Raw genomic sequence first — 20,858 nt, 5'->3', positions numbered from 1 at the left:
CCTAATCAGTTGTCAACATTTTAAATCTGGATTTTCAGCTTATAAAATCAGGCAGCTCTGGACGTAGTTACTCTTGCTGGAGCAGAGTGGCGGCTGCATCTGTGTCCCAAGGTCCCTGTGGTCCTAAGCAGGCTTTCTGTCTGGCTCTGCTCTGCTTCTCTACAATACTGCCCTGGTCTACTGGCCTTTGAGTTGGTTCTCTCTGGCTTGGATAATCCCACATTATTGTATTATTCATCCTTCCCCTACCCCCAAGGTCTCTGAGGCCCTGTTATCCAATTCTACTGCTCCGGGTCTAGTTGGAAAAAGAGAGAAGTGAACTTTATCATTCATTTAATTCTCTCTGACAGCTAGATGATCCAGCCATCGGACTGGATCTGGGGCCAGGTGCCAGGGAATGACTGTGGGAGTTAGTGGTGATAACAACCTCTCTGCAGATTGCTTGGCTACTGGAACAGACAGAGTTCCACCTGACCTGGTCTATTTTAAACTCTTGGCAGCTGTATTCAGTGCCAGGATGCATCCTGGAAGACCTCACGTAAATCTGAGCTTGCATAATTCATGACCAACCCTGACCAAAGATGATGGACATTTTTTTGACAGCTAAAGTGGCCCAGCTATGTGGCAATAACTTACAGAGAACTTATAAGTTACATGGCTCGACCATAATGTGATTTTTGATAGGTCTGAGAATAATATGGTCAGTAACCTGACTTTGAAATCCAGGAACATCATTTACTGGCAGTAAGATGCTGAGAAGATTCCAAAAGCAGCTTGATCCTGGTTTCATCATTTGAACCACCTCATCTCCATAAAAAAAAAAAAAAAAATGGCTAGGGGTAGACATACCCATGATGCTCAGAAGCAGCAGTATATTTATTTATTTATTGGCACTGCCTATAACCTAGGTGAGAATACTTGGCTGATACTCTCCAAGAGATACAAGGTCCTTGGAATGTTACGACTTCGTTCATGACTGGAGTTGTGATGGAGGATGGAGGTGATGAATCTCAATCGACCCTTTGTGTTCCAACAGTCACGGTCATCTCTGAGTGAGGAATGGTGGCTATGTGCCCCATGGTCTGGAAGATGATTACAGAATCTCTAAAACCTCTTCTTACGTCACATCTCTTGGGGTTTAGAAACACGTTTCCTAATAGTCTCCTTTGCTATTGTAATTGTGTAAAAATTCTACTTCTGTTAAGTATGAAATTAACATAGAGTATAGGAATTTTAGGAATCAGATTTAAAAAAATCTGAAGCCACTGCTAAAGAAACTTCTTGTTTGGGACTATGAAACAGGGAGCCTAGAGGGACTGTATACTTTTAGGGCAGGACACAGGAAGGCAGAAACTGGGAAGTGATATCCTGCTGTCCCACTTATGTTTTTATTTGCTTGTTTGTTTGTTGTTCAAGGCAGCATCTCACGCTAGCCCAGGCTGACCTGGAATTCAACTCTGTATTCTCAGCGTGGCCTTGAACTCACAGTGATCCTCCTACCTCTGCCTCCTAAATGCTGGGATTAAAGGTGTGCGCCACCATGCCTGGCTTGCTGTCCCACTTCTGATCATGAATTAAAAATGGGAACAAAATACCCACTATTGGGTAAATTTGAGGACCAAATGCACTCACATGTTCCAGAATTCTTTGTAAACTCAAAAGAAAGAAAAAAAATAAAAATGGGAACAAAATACCCACTATTGGGTAAATTTGAGGAACAAATGCACTCACATGTTCCAGAATTCTTTGTAAACTCAAAAGAAAGGCACTATGAAGTGTCTGTTACAATAATCATGACTCATCTATTCCTCAGTAAGGACTTAACACATTTCCAATTGAGGACTCACCCAATGATGTCCAACCATTTCACAGTTTAGGCAATTCCTGTGCAGAGTGGCCCCTCAATAAAACACAAGTTGTCTTAATGACTGCTTTCAGGAAAGCCTTGGCCAAATTCTGTACCTGCCATCTACCTAGGACACTAGGAGCTACGGGGACTTAAGTGGATCACACCATACCATGAGGCCAAGGAAAGAAAACCAGCAAGGACCTCACCCAGAGTGGACATGCTCAGTTCCCTGGGAAAGTTGGATACGTGGTGACATCCAGATCCACCACCTCATCCTTGACAGAAGATTAGCTCAATGGCTACAGTTTAGTCTCCTTTACCTCTAGGAAAAATGAGTACCTTCTGTTTGTTCATATTTCTAAATTATTATTATAGAGGCATTGGCTATAATGTTCATGCTGATGGTTCCCATCTTTTAAAAATAGTGTCTGTTGGCTGAAGAGAATTTGCATTCATGTATGCATTCAACAAGCAAGTGTGAGAGATAAGAGTCCTCACTACCCCACTGCTTAGAGATTAGGACCCAATGGCCAGTGTGATATTTGTTTTATACCCACTGTGTGCCACCAAGTAAGAGCTGCACTCCTCTCTTGCTAATTATAAACTTTTCGACACCAAAATTCTTGAGTGACCGAAGAAAAATTATAGACTAGAAGGTGATAAGTGTGGCTAGGACTATAAACCAGGGACAATGAGGAATAAGAGGCCTCTGAAGGGGAGAACAAAGGGCATGAGGAATGAGCTTGTGGAGGAGCAGTGAGCGAGGATAAAAATAAATATTTTGAACACTGATAATACAGAGATCCTTGCAGGAACCCTGCTCCACTGTAGCCCAGGCAGGTACAGATGGCAAGACAACCAGATGGGCAGGTTCGGGAATAGCAAGGGAAGGGAAGGGAGGGAAGAAATAAAAGCAAACTGATATAAGTGGCAGGTTTATTCGCACATGCTTAGAGAGAGAGAAAAGACAGCCAAGCCCAGCGTAACATGACAGCCTGGCAGGATTGCTATTCCCAGAAGATAGGGTACTAAAATATTTCATCCAGTTTTCTGCCTTAAATCCACCAAGGGAAATACAGCTAACAAAGACTGCCCATGTTACATGTTCAACATAATGCAGAAATTACCATTCCACTTGCTTGGGTAAAACAGACTGTCACAACCTTTGTCTCCATGGCACCGGAGCTGTGGTCACCAGCTGGGGTCTTCTACACTTTCATGCTTATTTTCTCACTATACACATATGCATGTAAACACGTGACCATGAACATACATACAAACACACTACATGAACACACACACACACACACACACACACACACACACAGCAACATAGCCATCTGGACAGCCATGCTCTCCCATAACACCTTTTTTTCTTTCTCAGTTCTGACAGCTTACACACCCTGCAATCATCTGCCATCGAGGATGCCTGGTACTAAAAGAGACAGAACAAGTCTGAGGATGGAGAGTTGAGGAGTTGAAAAGGATGGGGTAGGAAAGAGGAGGTCAAGAAAGGGGAGATACACAGTGGGACAGAGAGCAAAGAAAGATGCTTAGCTACTGCTACTCCACTAACAAGCTGTACTTGTAGAATCATTGGTTGAGAAAAATCTATAATGCCGAGTAAGATCATGGCCCACTGCTGATGACCCCCATTGCGATGGTCGTGCTGTCTGCTTCCCCTCTGAGCCTTGCGAGATCGCATGGGGGAGAAGCTGTTCCTTTCTCTCCAACTCCCTCAGTGTTTACTGCGGGTATACAGCACACAATGCTTAGAATATAGCACCTTGCAGCTCGGTATTTTGTGCCCGTGTCCTGTAAATTCTTCCATTAATGAGTTTCATGGGAGGAATCGGTGTCCAAGTATCACAGTATTTCTCACAGCATCCAACCCACAGCATGGCATAGGGTAGATACTAATAAAATGTCTCTTAATAATGAATGAGTAAATAAATGAGGTAGTGCATGAATGGACTGCTTAAACAGATATAAAAAGAAATGGATTGTAGTAAGATGTGTTAAAAGCAGTAATGAGAAAAGATCAGAAGAGAAGGAGGAAAGGAAGGTAGGAGGAAGAAAATGCATTCTGAGCTTTGCATGCCAAAGGGGTATACTGACTATAAGAAGTAATTCATAGATCTATCTGAGGTCTCCATAGCATTGTGGCATGCATTTGAGGAGGACACACTCTTGGAAAAGAAGGGTTTAATTGAAAAATATCCTGCAAAGGAAATATTCCTTTTGAGATATGATTTCTGTAAAGGTTCTTTAATTGAGCTCTCTATTAAAGCATCATCAGCATTCCTGTTCTCAAGGACTTGCAGGCATCTATCTTCCCACCCACCCATCTTTCCATCTGTCCTTCTGTCTACCCATTCACTCATGCACCCACTCATCTATCCACCCATGTGTGGTGATTTGAATATGGACGGAACCCCACAGCCTCACATGTTTTTAAGTCTCACGCTCAGCCCCCAGCTGGTGTGTCTTGGGGAGGTGGAGCCTTGCTGGAAGAGGTGTGTCATTGGGGTGTGCCTTGAAGTCATTAGTTCAGCCCTACTTGGTGATGACTAGCTTGCTCACTCTTGCTGATATCACCACACTGATGTGGCTGATGTAACACCCAGCCTCTGCTCTGACATGCTTCTCCTACCATGATAAAACTTCCCATCAAAATGGTAAGTCTGAAATAAACCCTGTCTTCCCATATGTTGTTTCTGGTTGGGTGTTTTGTCTCAGCAATGAGAAATTGACTTCTACACCACACATCCATCTGTTTCTCCAACCCTCCCTCCAGTTCTTTCCACCAGTGTTTATTGAGCCAGCTGTGGCTGGATGTGGAATTCCGGGTCCTGGTCTAGCTTACATACTCATATACTTGTTTTGATGCTGGGCATGAGAAAATCCCCTAGTCTTCACCTCACTATTTTTTTTTTAATTTTTATTTATTTATGTATTTGAGAGCGACAGACACAGAGAGAAAGACAGATAGAGAGAGAGAGGGAGAATGGACATGCCAGGGCTTCCAGCCACTGCTAACGAACTCCAGACGCGTGCGCCCCCTTGTGCATCTGGCTAACGTGGGACCTGGGGAACCAAGCCTTGAACCAGGGTCCTTAGGCTTCACAGGCAAGCGCTTAACTGCTAAGCCATCTCTCCAGCCCTCCACCTTACTCTTTAAGGTGAAAGACTACATCCTCCATGGTCACAAATGCCCATCATTTGACACCTTTACTCCTAGGGGAAGTCCAAAGACAAGGTTTCAGGATAGGTGTGGCTGCAGCTGCATCCCTTCCCAGAGACAGATGAACTGTGAGCCACACAGACGGAGAAGGATCATAAGGAACCTTCAGACTCACCTGCCTGGTTTGTGGTGATGTTGACGGAGACGTGTTGTGGGGGGAAGGGACTCTTGCTGGAGACTCCATTGATGGCCTGGATGTCAAAAGTGTAAGGAGTGTGGGCCCACAGGTTGCTGATGGAGACACGGCACTCAGTCAAACCAAGTTGCCTTGGTACAAACTCCACATTGTCGTCGCAGCGAGAGCAGCTCCTGCGGTCAGCCCGGCACTTCTTGCAGATGATGTTATAGGTCACATCATCCCGCCCACCAGTCTCTCTTGGAGGGTTCCACTCCAGAATGATGGATGTCTCATTGACGATGGAGATGACATTTCGTGGACCTGATGGGACACCTGTAGGGAGACAGAAAATGGTGGAGTGAGGCTGGACACTTCCTTGTCCAGCAAGGCTACTTTGGGTAAATGGTCATTCTTAACACACATGCATGCATGCGCACACGCACACACACACACACACACACACACACACACACACACACACACATACACACCATTCCTCAACTCCAGAGCTCTAAGCTTCAATCCATTCTGTGGGAGGGAAATGGTGGACGGAGATGGCAACTTGGCCCAAAGTCCCGTCAAGCATCCCCACAGTGGCTTGCTTTGATTTAATTGTGTGTGCAGAGAAGGGAAATGGGTTTCACTTAGTCTTACTCTCAGGAAAGTCACCTCCTCAAGCCAGGCTGATGGTTTATAAGATGTGTGTTACTGAGTTTCCTAATTTGTCTTTTTCTTTTTCTATTCTTCTTATTTGGATTAGAGTTTAAGGATTTAAGTGGCTGTTCCAAAAGTCCCCACGGATTCCGGAATCCTATCCATAACCTGACACCACTTACTGCCCCTGCGGAATGTGCAGAGGCAGGGCTGCTTCTCTGTAGGATGGGCTGCATGACAGCCGGGAGCAGTGAGTATTTACGCTGACCAGCTTTGGTGCATGAAGACAAGAAACAGCACTGGGTAGGAGAGGTTCGCACAGCCACCATTTTTGACCCTGTGACATGAGGAAAATAGGTATGCTTCAGACACTGCTAGCTGATTGAGACACATTACGTCCTTTACCCAAAGAACTCTGCCAGCAGAAACAAGCAGTAATCAACTCAAAGTACTTAGGGAGGTGAAAGGTTAAGGATCACGTGATCTCTAAGAATCAAAGTCAGAATGGTCATCACGCCTGGCCCCCAAAGCTCATCTTCTCAAACACTGTCTGGCTCGGAACCACCTCCACCTCCTGCACACCCAGCAGGCTCCCTGTGCTCAGGGCAAAACCCAGTTCATGACTGTTTGCAATGCAATTGTGGAGATGCCTTGTTGCAGAACACTGGGAAGCTACTGTGTGCAGGGGAGGAAAATGTTGCTGAATAACCACAGCGCTGGGCATTTTGTGATTAGGCAGGAGAAGCCCTGTCCACGAAGAGAACTGACCATATAGCCTTAAGTTCCCAAGCCTGAGCCCTGCAGGTCTTCAGTGTCTACCGGGTGGAAACAAGCACTGCCTGGAAGCCCCCCTTCTGAGCAGCAGCGGGTCGGCTGAAGCAGTCGCTTCAGATAGTTATGCATTCAGCATCCACGCACGTGACCGTCGCCAGCTGAACGAAGACATGTGTAAAATGGTTCATGCAGGAGACAGGAATCAAATGCCAACACACAAAATGAGGGAATAACAACAAGGTCGGGGGGCACCAGGGAAGGATTCTGTGTTGAATCAGTCAACAGAAAGCAGTCAGAGCAGAAAGCAAATATTAAATCGGATTCTATGAAAACATGAAAGAAAACCAGTACTCTGGTATACAAAGCCCATCAGGCCTGAGCTACAGAACTGTGTTCATGCCTGCTTGTGACAGGGCCGAATTCAGGAAGCATGCTTACTAAACTCTTTCAAACAGTGCTCAAGAATTCTCTACCCATCTGTCCATGGATAAACATCCATCTCTCCTCAAGTCAGCACACAGCCAGGACTGGGAGAACTGTCCCAGGTGGGCTCTTACTAGACCAAGACAACCTTGCCTCACACTGTAAAAATTTGTTATCTCCCATATTGGTCCATGCCTGTCCTGGACATCTTTGTTTGCCTCGGGCCAGTGAGACTCAGCCTCCAAGCTGCTAGCCGTCAATGCCATTATTACACGTCCACTTTTGTAGCAGACAGCCTTGCCTCACCCATAAGCCACTCTCACATTCTATTCTAATCTATAAATTTATTCTCTGAGTGTTTGCTCTATACTAGGTATGAGGCAAATCTTCCAACAGAATCATTTAAATGTAGCCGCAGGGGATCCCGATACTATCATTTAGATCAGGTAGAGGGGCTAAAGCAGGTCCTGATCAAAAAGGGGCCACCCATCCCTCACACCACTTACAGACGTCCACTCTTTCTTTTCATCCTCCCTGCTGACCTCAACTTCTGAAATTAAACTTGCAGGTTTGTGTGTGTGTGTGTGTGTGTGTGTGTGTGTGTGTGTGTGTGTGTGCACGCACGTGCACGCGCATTTGTTATTTTCAACCCAAGCACTACCACCTGGCATCTTCACATTGGCCCAGCTAAGATTTTTCCAAAAAGAAACTGCCATTCTTCTTGCTCTCATGCCTACAGCCTGGTTACTTCTGTCCTCCTCCACCACGGCATTTTCAAAACCAGGGAACACAATTCAATCTTTATTTTCCTTGACACCTGGTCAAGTCACCACCTTTGCCCTCACGGTTACATCCTCTGTGTTCCCCAACACATGAGCCATCACCATAGTCTGTAAGCTCTACTTCCTTTTCCTTGGGTATTCCCATGGCTTGTCAATTACCCACTCTATTGCAAAAGCTTCCTAAATAATTTCTCAGGATTGCTTCCGCATCTCTCTGATCCATTTTCTTCTACCAGAGCGTGAGCTCTGAAATGCAAATGATTTCACAGCACAGCGACCCTCTGCCTTCCAGTGACCCCAAATGTCCGCCCTCCTTCCTAATGTCACTCAAGTCTAACTGGGGATTGGTACAATGACTCTCATCTCAGGTACTCACACTCACCCCTCACTATGTGGCATGTAGGGATGTTTCTGGAACTTTCTGTGCACTAAATCATCTTCACACCCCTGATCCTCTTTCTGGAATTCTTTCCCATCCTATCTACTTCACAAACTCCTGATCATTCTTTGAGACATGGGAGGAGCCTTCCCCGACATCAAGCAGTCATGTGTTTCCATTCTTGGCCCATTTCTAGACACCTAACCCAGACTGTGCCACCATATTGTGAGGGCCTCTTTGTGCCATGCTCACCACACAGTGGCCTCCTGGTGAAAAGGTATCTGGTTAGTCATAGTGATTCCCAAGCCTAGGTAGCAATTCAACTAGGGGAACACCTTCACGCCTGGGTTTCCGCTAGCTCTGTACATGGCTGAAGGTCCATGTGCCCACCTAACTTGGACAGAATGGTTTACTGTGGGCATGTGCAGAGGCCTTAGACAGACCTTGACACATCAGCTGCAGTGAGGACCTACTGCTTGGGGCAGAGTCTTTGGGAGAAGTGAAGTAGCAAACGGTTTGGAGAGCCTCTTCTGTGATCTGGAGCCTCTGGGGAGACCTGGACAAGTGGATACTACTCCGTGTCAGCTCATCTGCTTCCAGCTGCTTAGAAAGAAAGAGCAAGTGGTCTCCAAGAAGACCTCACTCCCATGTTTATTTAGAAACAGCCTCTATGGGGCACAGTCATGGCCCCCTTCTCATTCACGTATGCTTTCTCAGAGCGCATGCAACGGTGAGACGTGAAGGGAAAACTTTGGAGGACATAGTTAAGTTCAGGAGTGAATAAATCCGATCCTTTTCTTCCAGAATCCTTTGACAGACATGAAGAACCTTTCCTGAGAGTGGAAGCCAGAGCTCTAGGAGAGCTAACGTGTCAGCTGTGTGTCCTTCTCTCACTGGCAGGGATGTGTCTTATTCATCTCATAGAGTAAATACCAGTGTGCGTTTATAGGGGTTACCCAAGTATGGATGACAATAATGGTTATGACCCAATTGTTTATTCATTCATTCACCCATCTGTCCATCAATTCATTCATTCATCACTACTGTAACATATATTCCCTAAATTCTTCTGGGTATTGGAAGGCAGAGAAAAGTAAGAACGAAGAAGGAGGAGGAGGGGGGGCAGGAGGGGAGGCAAGCACTGGCTCTCATGTAGCCCATGTTTCTCTCTGGAGAGAGGAAACTGACAGGATAGAAGGAAGCCTAAGGATATAGGGGTTGATTTCAGATAAGAATAAGTGCTGTGAGATAAAACAGCCCTGAGGCTCAGATGCCTCCTATCAATGCTGTGCTCTGGATCTTATTCACATGAGGTCTGCCCCAGGCCTGGCAGTGCTAGGGCTTCCCAGCTATGTGGTATAACAGTGGTGACTGCAGGTCATCTGAGCCTTGGCATCCTGATAAGATCGGCACATTCTGTCAGGTGGGCTGCCCGGCCTGTCTTGCCTAAGTAAAGGGACTAACCTAAGCAGCTTTGAACCTGTGCGTGAACCTTGCTAGAGGACGGTGCTGTCAGCATTTTCTGTCCATCAAGGGTCATTCCCAGATGTGGGGAGCTACTTTATGCAGACAATATTCATTCAAAATTTAAGTCCCCAGCAACATCCCTGGAAAGAGGTCTAACTGTTGTAAATGGGCAGGCACAGAGAAGGCAGGAAAGGGTGAAGAAAACTCTCCTTTCTCCATCAGCAAAAGCCCTCAGTGACTGTCTGGCCAGGCTCAGCAGCATAGTCTCCTTGTCTGCACTCCCTGCTCCCACAGCTTCTCCCTCGTTTTTCTTAATTACATACAGACAGGCTTTTTGAAGCCTGTCTGATCTGTTGCCACGGTTACTACTGATGAACACATTCTGTGTGTTTTTTTTTTTTTTAAAGAAAAAATAAGAAGCTAGGGAAATTCAGTCCTTTGAAAGAATGGGAAAAGTGTTGAGCTGTGATTTTCTGCTTGGATGAGGAAGGAGTATGGTAGGTCCTGAGTTTCGGGGATAAATCTCTAGTACCTTGCAGGATGTACCCACGAGGTGGCTCAGCTGCATGAAACATGGTTGTCATGAGGACCTCAAAGAGTTAAATCTTTTCAGAGCTGACATTGAAATCTTGAGAAACAATCTTCCCACTTATTAATGTGGTTTCAGCCAGATAGTTTTTATTTAAGAATGGAAAGCAATGGTAGGTGGCAGAAAGTAGTTAAGTATATTTGTAGATACTCAGTTGAAAATAAGAAAGTGGTTGGGTAATCAAAGGGAAATCTACTGAAGACAGGTAAGCCTTGAAAGCTAGTTCCTTTATTATGACTCTTAATAAAGGCCAATATCCTGCTCTCAGAATTTTGAAATGGAGTCTGGTCTGGTATGAGCAGCTGAGTGGACCAGTTCTTGCTAACTCACACTGCTGTGGCCAGCTCAGCATCCTTACATGTCTCACTGCTGTGGTTTGCATATGAAAAGCCTCCCACAGCCTCAGTGTTTTTGACTAAGTCTCATATTTAATCCCCGGATGGAAGAGCCTTTGGGAGGTGGTGTCTTGCTGGATGAGGTGTGTCACTGGGGACAGTCCTTGAGGTGTATTAGATCAGCACACATGGAGTTCACTCTCTTCTGCTGCTACCTCCTGGCTGATGTGACAAACAGTGCTGTCCAGCCTCTGCTTTGCCATACATCCCATGCTATGAGGTAACTTCCCCTCAAGACTGTAGTCCAAAAAACCCTATTCTTCCATAAGCTGCTATGGAGTATTTTGTTCCAGCAATGATAAGGTAAGTGCAACATTCTTCACGGGGTCTGGTAAGGATGACAGCAGTGATGAGGGGCTACTCTCCTGGAGACCACCTCCTTTGAAGCCCTTGGTGGTATGCTCTCCATCAGGCCAGAGATGGCATTCCCACTCTATGCATGACTTCTAGGAGAATCTGCTGAAAGCAACGCCTTTCCTCAGAAAAGTTTCCTCAGAAAAGTGAATGTGTACTTAACGTCACACATGATTGTTCACACTGGGAGTGAGTTCACAGCCCTCTGAAGCAAACCATGGCATCCCTAAATGGTCAATCCAACTTGATCAACTGTGAGAAAGTGAACGTCTAAGCCTCAATTTCCTCATTTGAAAGATGATAATTCTGAGAATTTAATGAGACAATATGCCCAGATTGTTCAACTGTGGCTAGTATGCAGAAGCGTTAAGTACAGTCAGCTGCTATTACTAATTGTCATTATTGGATCATCTAATTAAGATGGATATATCAGGCATTTTCTCTATGAGAACAGACTGCTTCCAGAACCATATTGGGTACTCTTAAAGCCATGGAAATATGGAGTTACATTGGTAAACTCTGATGCAAGACACCACACACATCCATGGAGTTATACAAGTCATAAAAGATAGATAGATAGATAGATAGATAGATAGATAGATAGATAGATAGATAATAGTACAGATATTTGTGAAAAGTCAAATCAATATATTCAGATATGATATCTGATGCTCCTTTAATCAAGGTTGGGGCTACACTTGAAGAAAAGCACTAGAGTTTTCTCTGTCACTTTCTGTACCCTCCAGGCCATGTAGCTCCAGAAAGCATACTCAAGAAGGGCTAGGACCTGACCCTTAATCATGGGGCTGGGGTCTCTAGAATGGGTTTTGATCTCGTTACATTCTGAGATTGTGATTTCTACATGTACTCATACCTATGCTTCCAGTCTCCCGAGAAGTAGTTTGACTTTCACATATGATCTTGTTTTCATGGTCCTTCCAGGTAAGGAAGCCCCTTCTTATATCCAGGGCAAGTTGTAAATTCTGCTCTATTTCTCTTTAGGAGAAAGTGCTGAGGTAGGGTCTGGGAATGAGCCAAAATGGGACTCCTGAGTATTTAAAGTCAAGAGAATTCAAAAGATGTTCCCATGCCTGAAAAGTTAAGATTGTAGTTTGTAATGAAAGAAAAAAAAAACAACTTTAATATGGACTTAAAGGTCAAAGGATGAAATAAGAGGGTGAGAGCATGACATTAGGGGTAGAGAGGATGGTCAGAGTGGGTTGTGGGTACTTGTGAACATACAGGTGATACAGTTGATGGGGTCCAGTTTCCTTCTCCAAAATGAGGGCTCTATCTGGTTGTTGCTTTCCCTGTTGCCTGGTGTGACATTGTTAATTAAAGAAACAGCATCAGAGTGATTAAAAGGCTTCCCGGAGAAGGTGAAAATACACTTGAGATTCTGTAGAGAAATGGATAAGATTCAGGGGGCGATGGCAGATATGACAATGGGGAACACAGAAGTTTTCTATGGTTGAAAAAGATTCAGGCAATTAAACAAGCCTAGTTAGAATGACTATGTGCTAAAGGCACCATACAGAGCCAGAGGCAGCATAGGCTGATGGGTGACATAACTTGAGAGAGGGAAAGTCGCAGCTGTCATCCAGTAATCAAATAAACATGAATGCACAGCTCCATGTTCACTTGCATTTCTTTTGCAGTGACACATTATTTGAGAGCAATACCAAAATCAAAAGAAAACAAGAAAAAGTAAAAGTTCTTTATTCTCTCTACTCTCCGTGTATAACTTGGACTAAGTTATGCTCCTCCTCGCCCCAGCCCTCCTCTCAAACACATTCCCAATTCCTCTTCAGTTCTTATCATTTCAAATTGTGCGGCATTGCTTCAGGACCTTGGAGAGAGACGAGAGGCCAGTGATCCTCCAAGCCCTTTCCTTTTACCCTTATTGCCAGTAAGAGAATTCTAAAGACTCTGTGTTAGACATGGGGGTGTGTGTGGTATTATAGGTTTAAAGTGACTGTTGAATCCATATTGGGAAGGTGGAAATAATTTATCAAGTGCCTGGTGGAAATTGGTGGCACACAATGTCATTAGAGGATGTCAGGTACTTTCATCTCAACAGAGGAACTTTGAGGGACTCAGGGCCACTGGGCAAAAGCAGACCAAATATTAGTGCACTCTGTAAACGATGAGCTCCCGGCATAAGGAGCAGTGTTTTGCTCTAAACCTGGGAGGAACTTCTGAGCTGTCTCTTCCAGAGATGGAGTTGTGCAGGGGGTTCTCTGGCACTGGGATTACAGACTCATGCCTCCACACCTGGATTATTTATGTGGGTGCTAGGGATTGACCTTGAGTCCTCCTGTTTGTAAGTTAAGTGCTTGACTGGTTGAGCCATTACTCCAAACCTGGTTGGATTTTATACATATATTTCAGCTGCCTCGCGAGGACAGGATGAAAGAGGATGAAGGCGAAATCTGACAAATGAATTGGTGAGTCACAGTCATATCCAGGTGAGAGACAACAGTGGCTTGGACAAGGGCAGCAGGCAGTCTTTTTGGCCACCTAGCTCCAACCACCTAGGGGAAAGGGTGCTGGTGCCAAACGTGCACACCTGGGTGACAGACTTGCCTCTGCTGGCGTCTGTGGTCACATTCCAGCTATGCTGCCTCTCTGGGCCTCATTTTTTCTCATAATTAAAAGGAAGATAGCTAAGATTCAGAGGTGTGGAGAAAAACTAGTGACAGTGTCTATGTATTAAAAGGGATTTTTTTGTTCAAAGATGTTAAAATAACATTCATAATCGGCCTCTTCATCCTTTGGCTGCTGCGATCCTTTTCTGAGCCACTGTTATTGGCTCCATAGAGTTCTCTATGGAGCTCTGAATTTTCTTTTAATAATAAACACTATATGCAAAGTGCTGTCTTATTCATCTTATGTATGACTTGATGAAATTGATCTTCCCAGCACCCTGGGAGGTGGGAGCTTTATCCTCAGCATGCATCTGAGGAAACAGAAACAGCCTGAATCGAGTCATGGGCTGCTGAGTGGTGGAACTAACACTTGCCTGCAGTCCTGGCCCCCAAGGATGTAAGGCACAAGTGTAATATAATACACACAGGGGATGCGCAGGGCTTCTCACAAGCAAGTTCTGGTTTAGGAGGGTTTTGGCACCTCCTCTGCAGGAACAGAAGAACTGGTGCAGTTAGAGGGCCGTGTTAACAAGTCTGCATGCATTGCTCATTTGGGACTTAGACACACCGGGTCCCTACTTATGCAGTCCTCCTAATCATAACAGTTATTAATAATAAAGAAATGATTAGTCAAAACAAGGAGGGACCCTGGTGAGAGGGATTTGGGGAACATCAAACAGGCTAGTGTTACACATCTTACCAGTATCTACAGAAAGCACTTTTTGTTTCTCCTTCTTTAATGGAGTTAATTGTCTTGGAGAAAAGGTATAGATTCTGCTTTTTTGGAAAAAAAGAGACCATGAGTCCTCCTCTCTAGCATAAGCAGAAGCTGGGAGACAAAGAGGTTTAGAGGGTTTCAAAGCCCTGAGAAGACAGGCATGTTCCCTATAGCTTGGGAGACAGAAGGTCTCAGTAAAATATATTTGTAGCCAGTCTCAAGTCACTGCCCATTCATGGGAGAAATGAAATGTTCAATCTTCTATCTGTGGCCCAAGATGAGGCAAGCTTTGATGGGATTCCCCACTAAAGGCACTCCATGAACAAATAGAGTGATGTGATCTTAAAGAAATGACCCTTAAGACCCCTTTCCAAGCCTTGAAATGAGGCCTTAGAAACCTCCTGGAATGGGAAAATGCTCTGGACTCAAAGAAAACTGAAGCTAACTCCCATATTTGCCACTGTGGACCTTAGGAAATCCACTTAGATGAATTATTCACTGATTCTTGAACCTTTGGCCCATCCACGTCTACTAAGAAGCCTTTGTGTATTGTGCTGGGCTGAGCTAGACTTCACTGTGGACTAGGCCACATATGTGGGACTATGAAACTCTCACTCCTGCCTACACAGAGAAGCTGAAGGGTATTCAAGTGAAATGGGCACCTCCATGACAGCCATGCAGATCACTGCCCAACAAGACTGGTAGAGGTCTGTCCCCTGAGCTGCCTTTGGTCAGGTGCTTTGTGCTGGTAATGAGAAGATAACTGCAACATGTGGGTTCTCGGGGTCTGAACTCAGGTCTTCACGACTGCCTGGAAAGCAAGCATTTCACTGGCTAAGCCCTCTTGACAGCTCCTGCCCTGCCATTTCTAAGTGGTGCACTTAGGATCGGAACCACCTAGAACTACTCACACAAGGGGATGCCGTGCAGAGCTCAGTGGATGTGCAAGCATGGAGACTGGGATAAGGCAGGAAACTGTAACAAGAATTATGCTCTGTATCTCAAGACCTTATCACCAGCTGCTAGGCCAAGGCATGTCAAGGACAAAGATCACAAAGGGTGAAAGACCAGAAGGTGATGTATCTTGGCTTGTCTAGAACCACTTCTCGGGAATCACACAAAGGACACAGCCAACTATGAGGGGGTGGGATGAATATTCCAAAATAGCTTTCAAAAGATCATAGTGGGGTGGAGAGTTGTCTTAGTGATTAAGGTGCTTACCTGCAAAGCCAAAGAACCCAGGTTCAATTTCCTAGGACCCACATAAACCAGATGCACAGGTGGCACATGCATCTGGAGTTTGTTTGCAGTGACTAGAGGCCCTGACACACCCATTCTCTTTCCCCCTCTTTCTGCCTTTCTCTCTCAAATAAATAAAGGTAAAATATTTTTAAAAGATAATAGCAATCTAGGGCATATTGGGCAAGTCCTTGCTGCATCTAGAGGGAAGGGTTTGGTGGTAGTTGGGAAGAGCCCTCAGGGCTATTGTTTTAGCAGGAGGAGCCTTCCCACCATCCTTAGGGAAGGTTTTAGTACTGAAGAAAACTCATACCTCCAAAGTGCATCAGAAATGACCAAGAGTATTGTTCCTGTACAACATAAGATTTTCTAGCTGTCATAATTCTTCATCATTTTAGCAAATATGGAACAGGTAACAGCTGTAAAGGGACTATGGGCTAAATATTCATGGGAAAGGCATACTATTTTCCCTGTGAATACACAGAAGTATCTTCCAGGCACTGATGTGTATAGTTATAAAAAAGACATGCTCCTATATCCTGGTACACAGGAAACACCCAAAAATTCCAGAGAATTGAAAAGTCAGGGAACAAATAAAGGAACTGAAAAAGGTAGATAGTCTTCTCAGGGAGCCATAGGTCAGTCAAGATCAAGTTCACGTGCTGACACTGCACAGACACATCTGTTCTTATAGTGGAAAGAAACTGTGGAGGTCAGTGTACTCTCTGAAGCAAATACCCTCCACATCCCATAGGGGTGGCCAGCCTTGGTTGGATTCCTGCAGTGGTGAGAGGCTTGCTACTCCCACTACTATCAAGTCATCATAGCCTGTTTGAAAAGATGATGAGAAAAAATAAAAGGATTCACAATAGCAACAAACCACATAATGAACCTAGGATCAAATCTCACAAGGTATTTGTAATAACTATGTGAAGACAACTACAAAACCTAACTGAAGGGCATAAAAGAAAACCTGGACTCCATGTCCCCAGATAAAAAAGCCTCAACATCATAAAGAAGACAGTCACCTCCAAAGCAATGCACATATTCGATGCCATCCCAACCCCCAGTGTTGCCGTCAGGTTCACATTGCTGGTAGAAACCACCCAACCAAGAGCAGCTTGTGGGGAAAAAGCATTTCATGTTGGCGTAGAGACTTGAGGGGCTTACAGACATGATGGATGGGGAAACTGATGGCATGAGAAGAGGGTGGGCATCACCCCCTGGCCAACATCAGGTAGACAACAGCAACAGGAGAGTGTGCCAAACACTGACACAGGGAAACTGGCTATAATACCCAGAAGCCTGCCCCCAATAGTACACCACCTTCAGGAGGCTTTAATTTCCAACTGTCAGTAGCAAGGGAGACTAATATTCAGAATACCTAAGATTATGAGGGTCACCTGAATCAAACCACCACATTCTGCCCCTGCAAAAGATGGCATTGGGCAAGGCAAAAAAATATTTAATCAATACAAGATTTAAATAGGTCAAACACCAAACTCCAGCTCCAAGTCCAACAACTCTAGTCAGTGGCAAATCTCCAAATACTATAATTCTAACCAGAAACAAGTATTTGGAGTTCCAATTCTGCCCCTCCAGCTAGGCTACTCATAGTCCTGGAAAACTTCATCTAGGGTTGGCAACTTTCCTTAGCAGCCATCTTGTGGCCCTGGCATCTCCACTGAGTCTCCACTACAACACACGGTCCATCCTCTCAGCTCCATTGGTTTTTCCTGCAGGCATCCAGCAAACCTGCTTCACATTGCTCATGGCCATTTCCAAAACACAAGACCATGTTTCAAATTCAATGACCCTCTCTTTCTTGCATTTCTTATACTCGACAATACCAGGTAGGGTGCCAATTTGGTAATTCAGGGGGGAATAAAGTAGACATTGAAGAGCAGGACACTCCTTGATCACTGAGGTCCCTTCTACATTCTTCCTGTTGCCACAGTGCAGGTCAGCTGGCCCAATCTCAAAGGCTGTAATCTCTCAATTGCAGCTGAGTAGGCAGCAGTTCACCCAAAGATTTCATTTTTTACTGTGCCATATCCCTCTGCTCACATAAGTTTGTTTCTATGCAAAGCAACCCTGAACAACTTCTCAGGTCACAGGCATAACAGCAAGCCTCTCACACAACTGCTTCTAGCCCAATCCAAGCAAAGCTCTTTTTTACCCTCATAAGCCAAACCTCACAGTTCTTACTGCATTCAGGTCTTTCAACTCCGACCAGAATAGTCCATCAAGCTGTACTTACAGCACTGCAAGGCATCTCTTAGGCCAAAGGTTTCAAATCCTTCCACATTCTTCTTGAAAATCAGCTCCAACAGGCCAAAGCCACACAGTCAGGTGTCTAACAGCAAATGACAACACTCTAGGTACCAACATTACTGTTTCAGTCAGGTTCGCATTGCAGGTAGAAATCACCCAACCAAGAGAAGCTTGTGGGGGAAAAAAAGGCTTATTTTGTCTTACAGACCTGAGGGGCAGGCCCATGAGGGAAAGAGAAAATGATGGCATGAGCAGAGGGTGGACATCACCCCCTGGCTAACATAAGGTGGACAATAGCAACAGGAGAGTGTGCCAAACAGTGGCATGGGGAAACCGGCTATAACATCCATAAGCCCACCCCCAACAATACACTCCCTTCAGGAGGCATTAATTCCCAAATCCCCATCAGCTGAAAACTTAGAATTCAGAACACCTAAGTTTATGTGGGACACCTGAATCAAACCACCACCATACCTATTAAACAGGATTGTTTAATGAAATGTGTTTAACTTTCTCTAAGACTCATCTTCTAAGAAACAAAGTTTAATAAGGGGCATAATATATTTGAGAATGAATATTATCTAGAGATTTGGTCTACCAGTCATTGAGATAAAGCTACCACATTTAGAAATGTGGTACCAGAACACTTCAGACAAGCAGTGAGCAAGATAACGATACTGATGCACAGGCCTCTAGCCTATAAAGAAGGAAGTATCTCACGAAAATATGAAGACTTCAGGTGGGGCCAATGGCATGCACACTCTCACAGATAAACACAAATATCAATATGACAGCCTATGTAAGAATAAATTCCCAGATAGAACAAGGAGTTAAACAAAACCTAAAGGGAAAGAAAAATAAACATGAGTATTTTTATACCCTAGATTGGAAGAGAATGCAAAAGGTCAGGACACAAATCCTCAAAGCTAGAAAGAAATAGATGGTCAGGTTTGAGTTCAAAAAATCAAAATGGATATGACAGAAGAAAGGCACCCATAAACAAACTTATAGATCAGTGGAAGACTAGAGGGCAGGATGCCACATGTAATTAATGGGCTCCTGGAAGTCAGCTTAAAATAGAAAAGGCAAGGGTTATACACACGCAACTCCCTGAAGACAAAACAAATTGGTCAACAAACATATTAAACAATACACGCTCACGTATAATCAGGGAAATACTGATCAGAATGACGAGGAGGTCAGTTAATTTGGCACAGATTTAACGCCTTGATAACAACCAGTTGGACCACATGGGAAAGTGAAATGTTTAATGCTGCAGGGATGCACATCGGTCTTGTCCTTTGGGAAAGCACTTCAGTGATGTCAACCTGTTTTTAGAGTGCCTATACCCAATAACTCAGCAATACTATTTCTAGGCAAGCCCATGCGCCCCAAGTATCTGTGAGCATTTGTGTAGCAAGATTCCTGTTTAAAGATATGAGAAACTGGAGTTGGCCTGTGTCCACCCACACGGGACAGCAAAGCTCAGCAGAGAAAACAGTGCCTCCCAGTCTATTTCTCCTCTCCCCTCAGTGTCAAGGTAAGATGCCTTTCCCAGCCACCTTGTGAAGAGAGCACCTGACCAATCCTAGCCAATGAAATGCAACCTTTCATCTTTTCTCCTGGGTGCCATTGGTTTGGTGCTGGCTCACCTCAGAGAGAGCGGCCCTCCTTCCAGAAGCAAGCTGACTGTCACCAAAGGTAAAGAGCTGGATTCCCCAACCTGACCAGACCTTGGAGGAAATACAGGCCCTGTCACTTACTCATGTGTGGGCTTGAGTATTTTGTTTAGCCCTCCAGAGCCTCGGTTCCCTAATCTACACATTGGAGTAACAGAAATACCTGCCTTATGTTCCATGAGTTTAAATTATATAGCAGAGATTGCTTAGTGCTTAAGATGCTTGCCTGAAAAGCCTAAGGACTCATGTTCAACTCTCCAGGTCCCACATATACCAGACACACAAAGTGATGCAAGCATGCAAGCTTACACATGCACATAAGGGACACACATGTCTGGAGTTTCATTGCAGTGTCTGGAGGCCCTGGCATGCCAATTCTCTCTCTCTATCTCAAAAAAAAGGCCAGTCTGTTTGACTTGCCTCAAAATTTAAAAAAAAAAAAAAAATTCCAATGTGAAGGGATTAGCACAGTACCTGAAAATACAAACACCTGACACTGTCACTGTCGGGGGTATGTGCCCATGTTCCTGATCCAACTAGCTGATGCCACACGGTACACTGCATGTGAGAGACAAGCGGCTTTTCATCACTCTTCACTTGGGGTTGGCAGGCTATCCAGAGTCACCTGTTAGGACTTGGGCATTGACACAGTACACACAGTCTGCACATGTATTTGTAATGGCAAGAGACACAGAGATGATATGGCATCAGAAGTGGTGCTATGATGTCAGAGTTGAGCCAACCTGGGATGACTTTCCAGAAGCATTTGATACAACTGATAAGTTCCTTCTACACATTTATTTTCTTATTTTGTGTTGAATGATATAGAGATCCAAGGCTCACCACTAAGCTGCTATCCTTAACAAACAAGACAATTTATTAAGCAATTGGCATGTGTTCAGCAACAAGTTAGGTATTTGACAATGGATAGGATAATAAACAATATGGAGGGTACAAGAATCTATCCAAAAACCACTAGGCAAAGGAGGAGCCAGGAGTCAATCCTGGTCTATGTTATCCCAACAGTAGAGCTCTTAGCAAGAGACTGTGCCAGACACCCATCGTGTTGTCACAGAGTAGGTTTTAGAAACAACAGACGAGGGCTGGAGAGATGGCTGGTGGTTAAGGTGCTTGCCTGTGAAGGCTCATAACTTATGTTTGAATCTCCAGGTCCCACATAAGCCAGACACACAGTGATTGAGCAGGCAATGCTGACATTCTCACAAGGGGGCGTACACATCTGGAGGTTGTTTGCTGAAGGCCTTGGCATGC

General features: G+C 44.7%; 1 protein-coding gene across 1 annotated transcript in view; it reads right to left on the bottom strand.

Moving 5' to 3' along the window:
- The window catches only part of Ephb1 (EPH receptor B1), a 504,317-nt gene that overhangs the window by 132,123 nt on the left and 351,336 nt on the right, over positions 1–20,858 (bottom strand). The window contains exon 5 of the mRNA XM_004664344.2: positions 5,209–5,544. Within this exon, the coding sequence (XP_004664401.2) occupies positions 5,209–5,544 (336 nt within the window). The remainder of the gene's footprint in view (positions 1–5,208; positions 5,545–20,858) is intronic.

Source organism: Jaculus jaculus, chromosome 17 (assembly GCF_020740685.1).
Source record: "Jaculus jaculus isolate mJacJac1 chromosome 17, mJacJac1.mat.Y.cur, whole genome shotgun sequence".
NCBI lineage: Eukaryota > Metazoa > Chordata > Mammalia > Rodentia > Dipodidae > Jaculus > Jaculus jaculus.
Note: the sequence above shows the minus strand (reverse complement) of the source record. Positions and strands in the feature narration are given on the sequence as shown.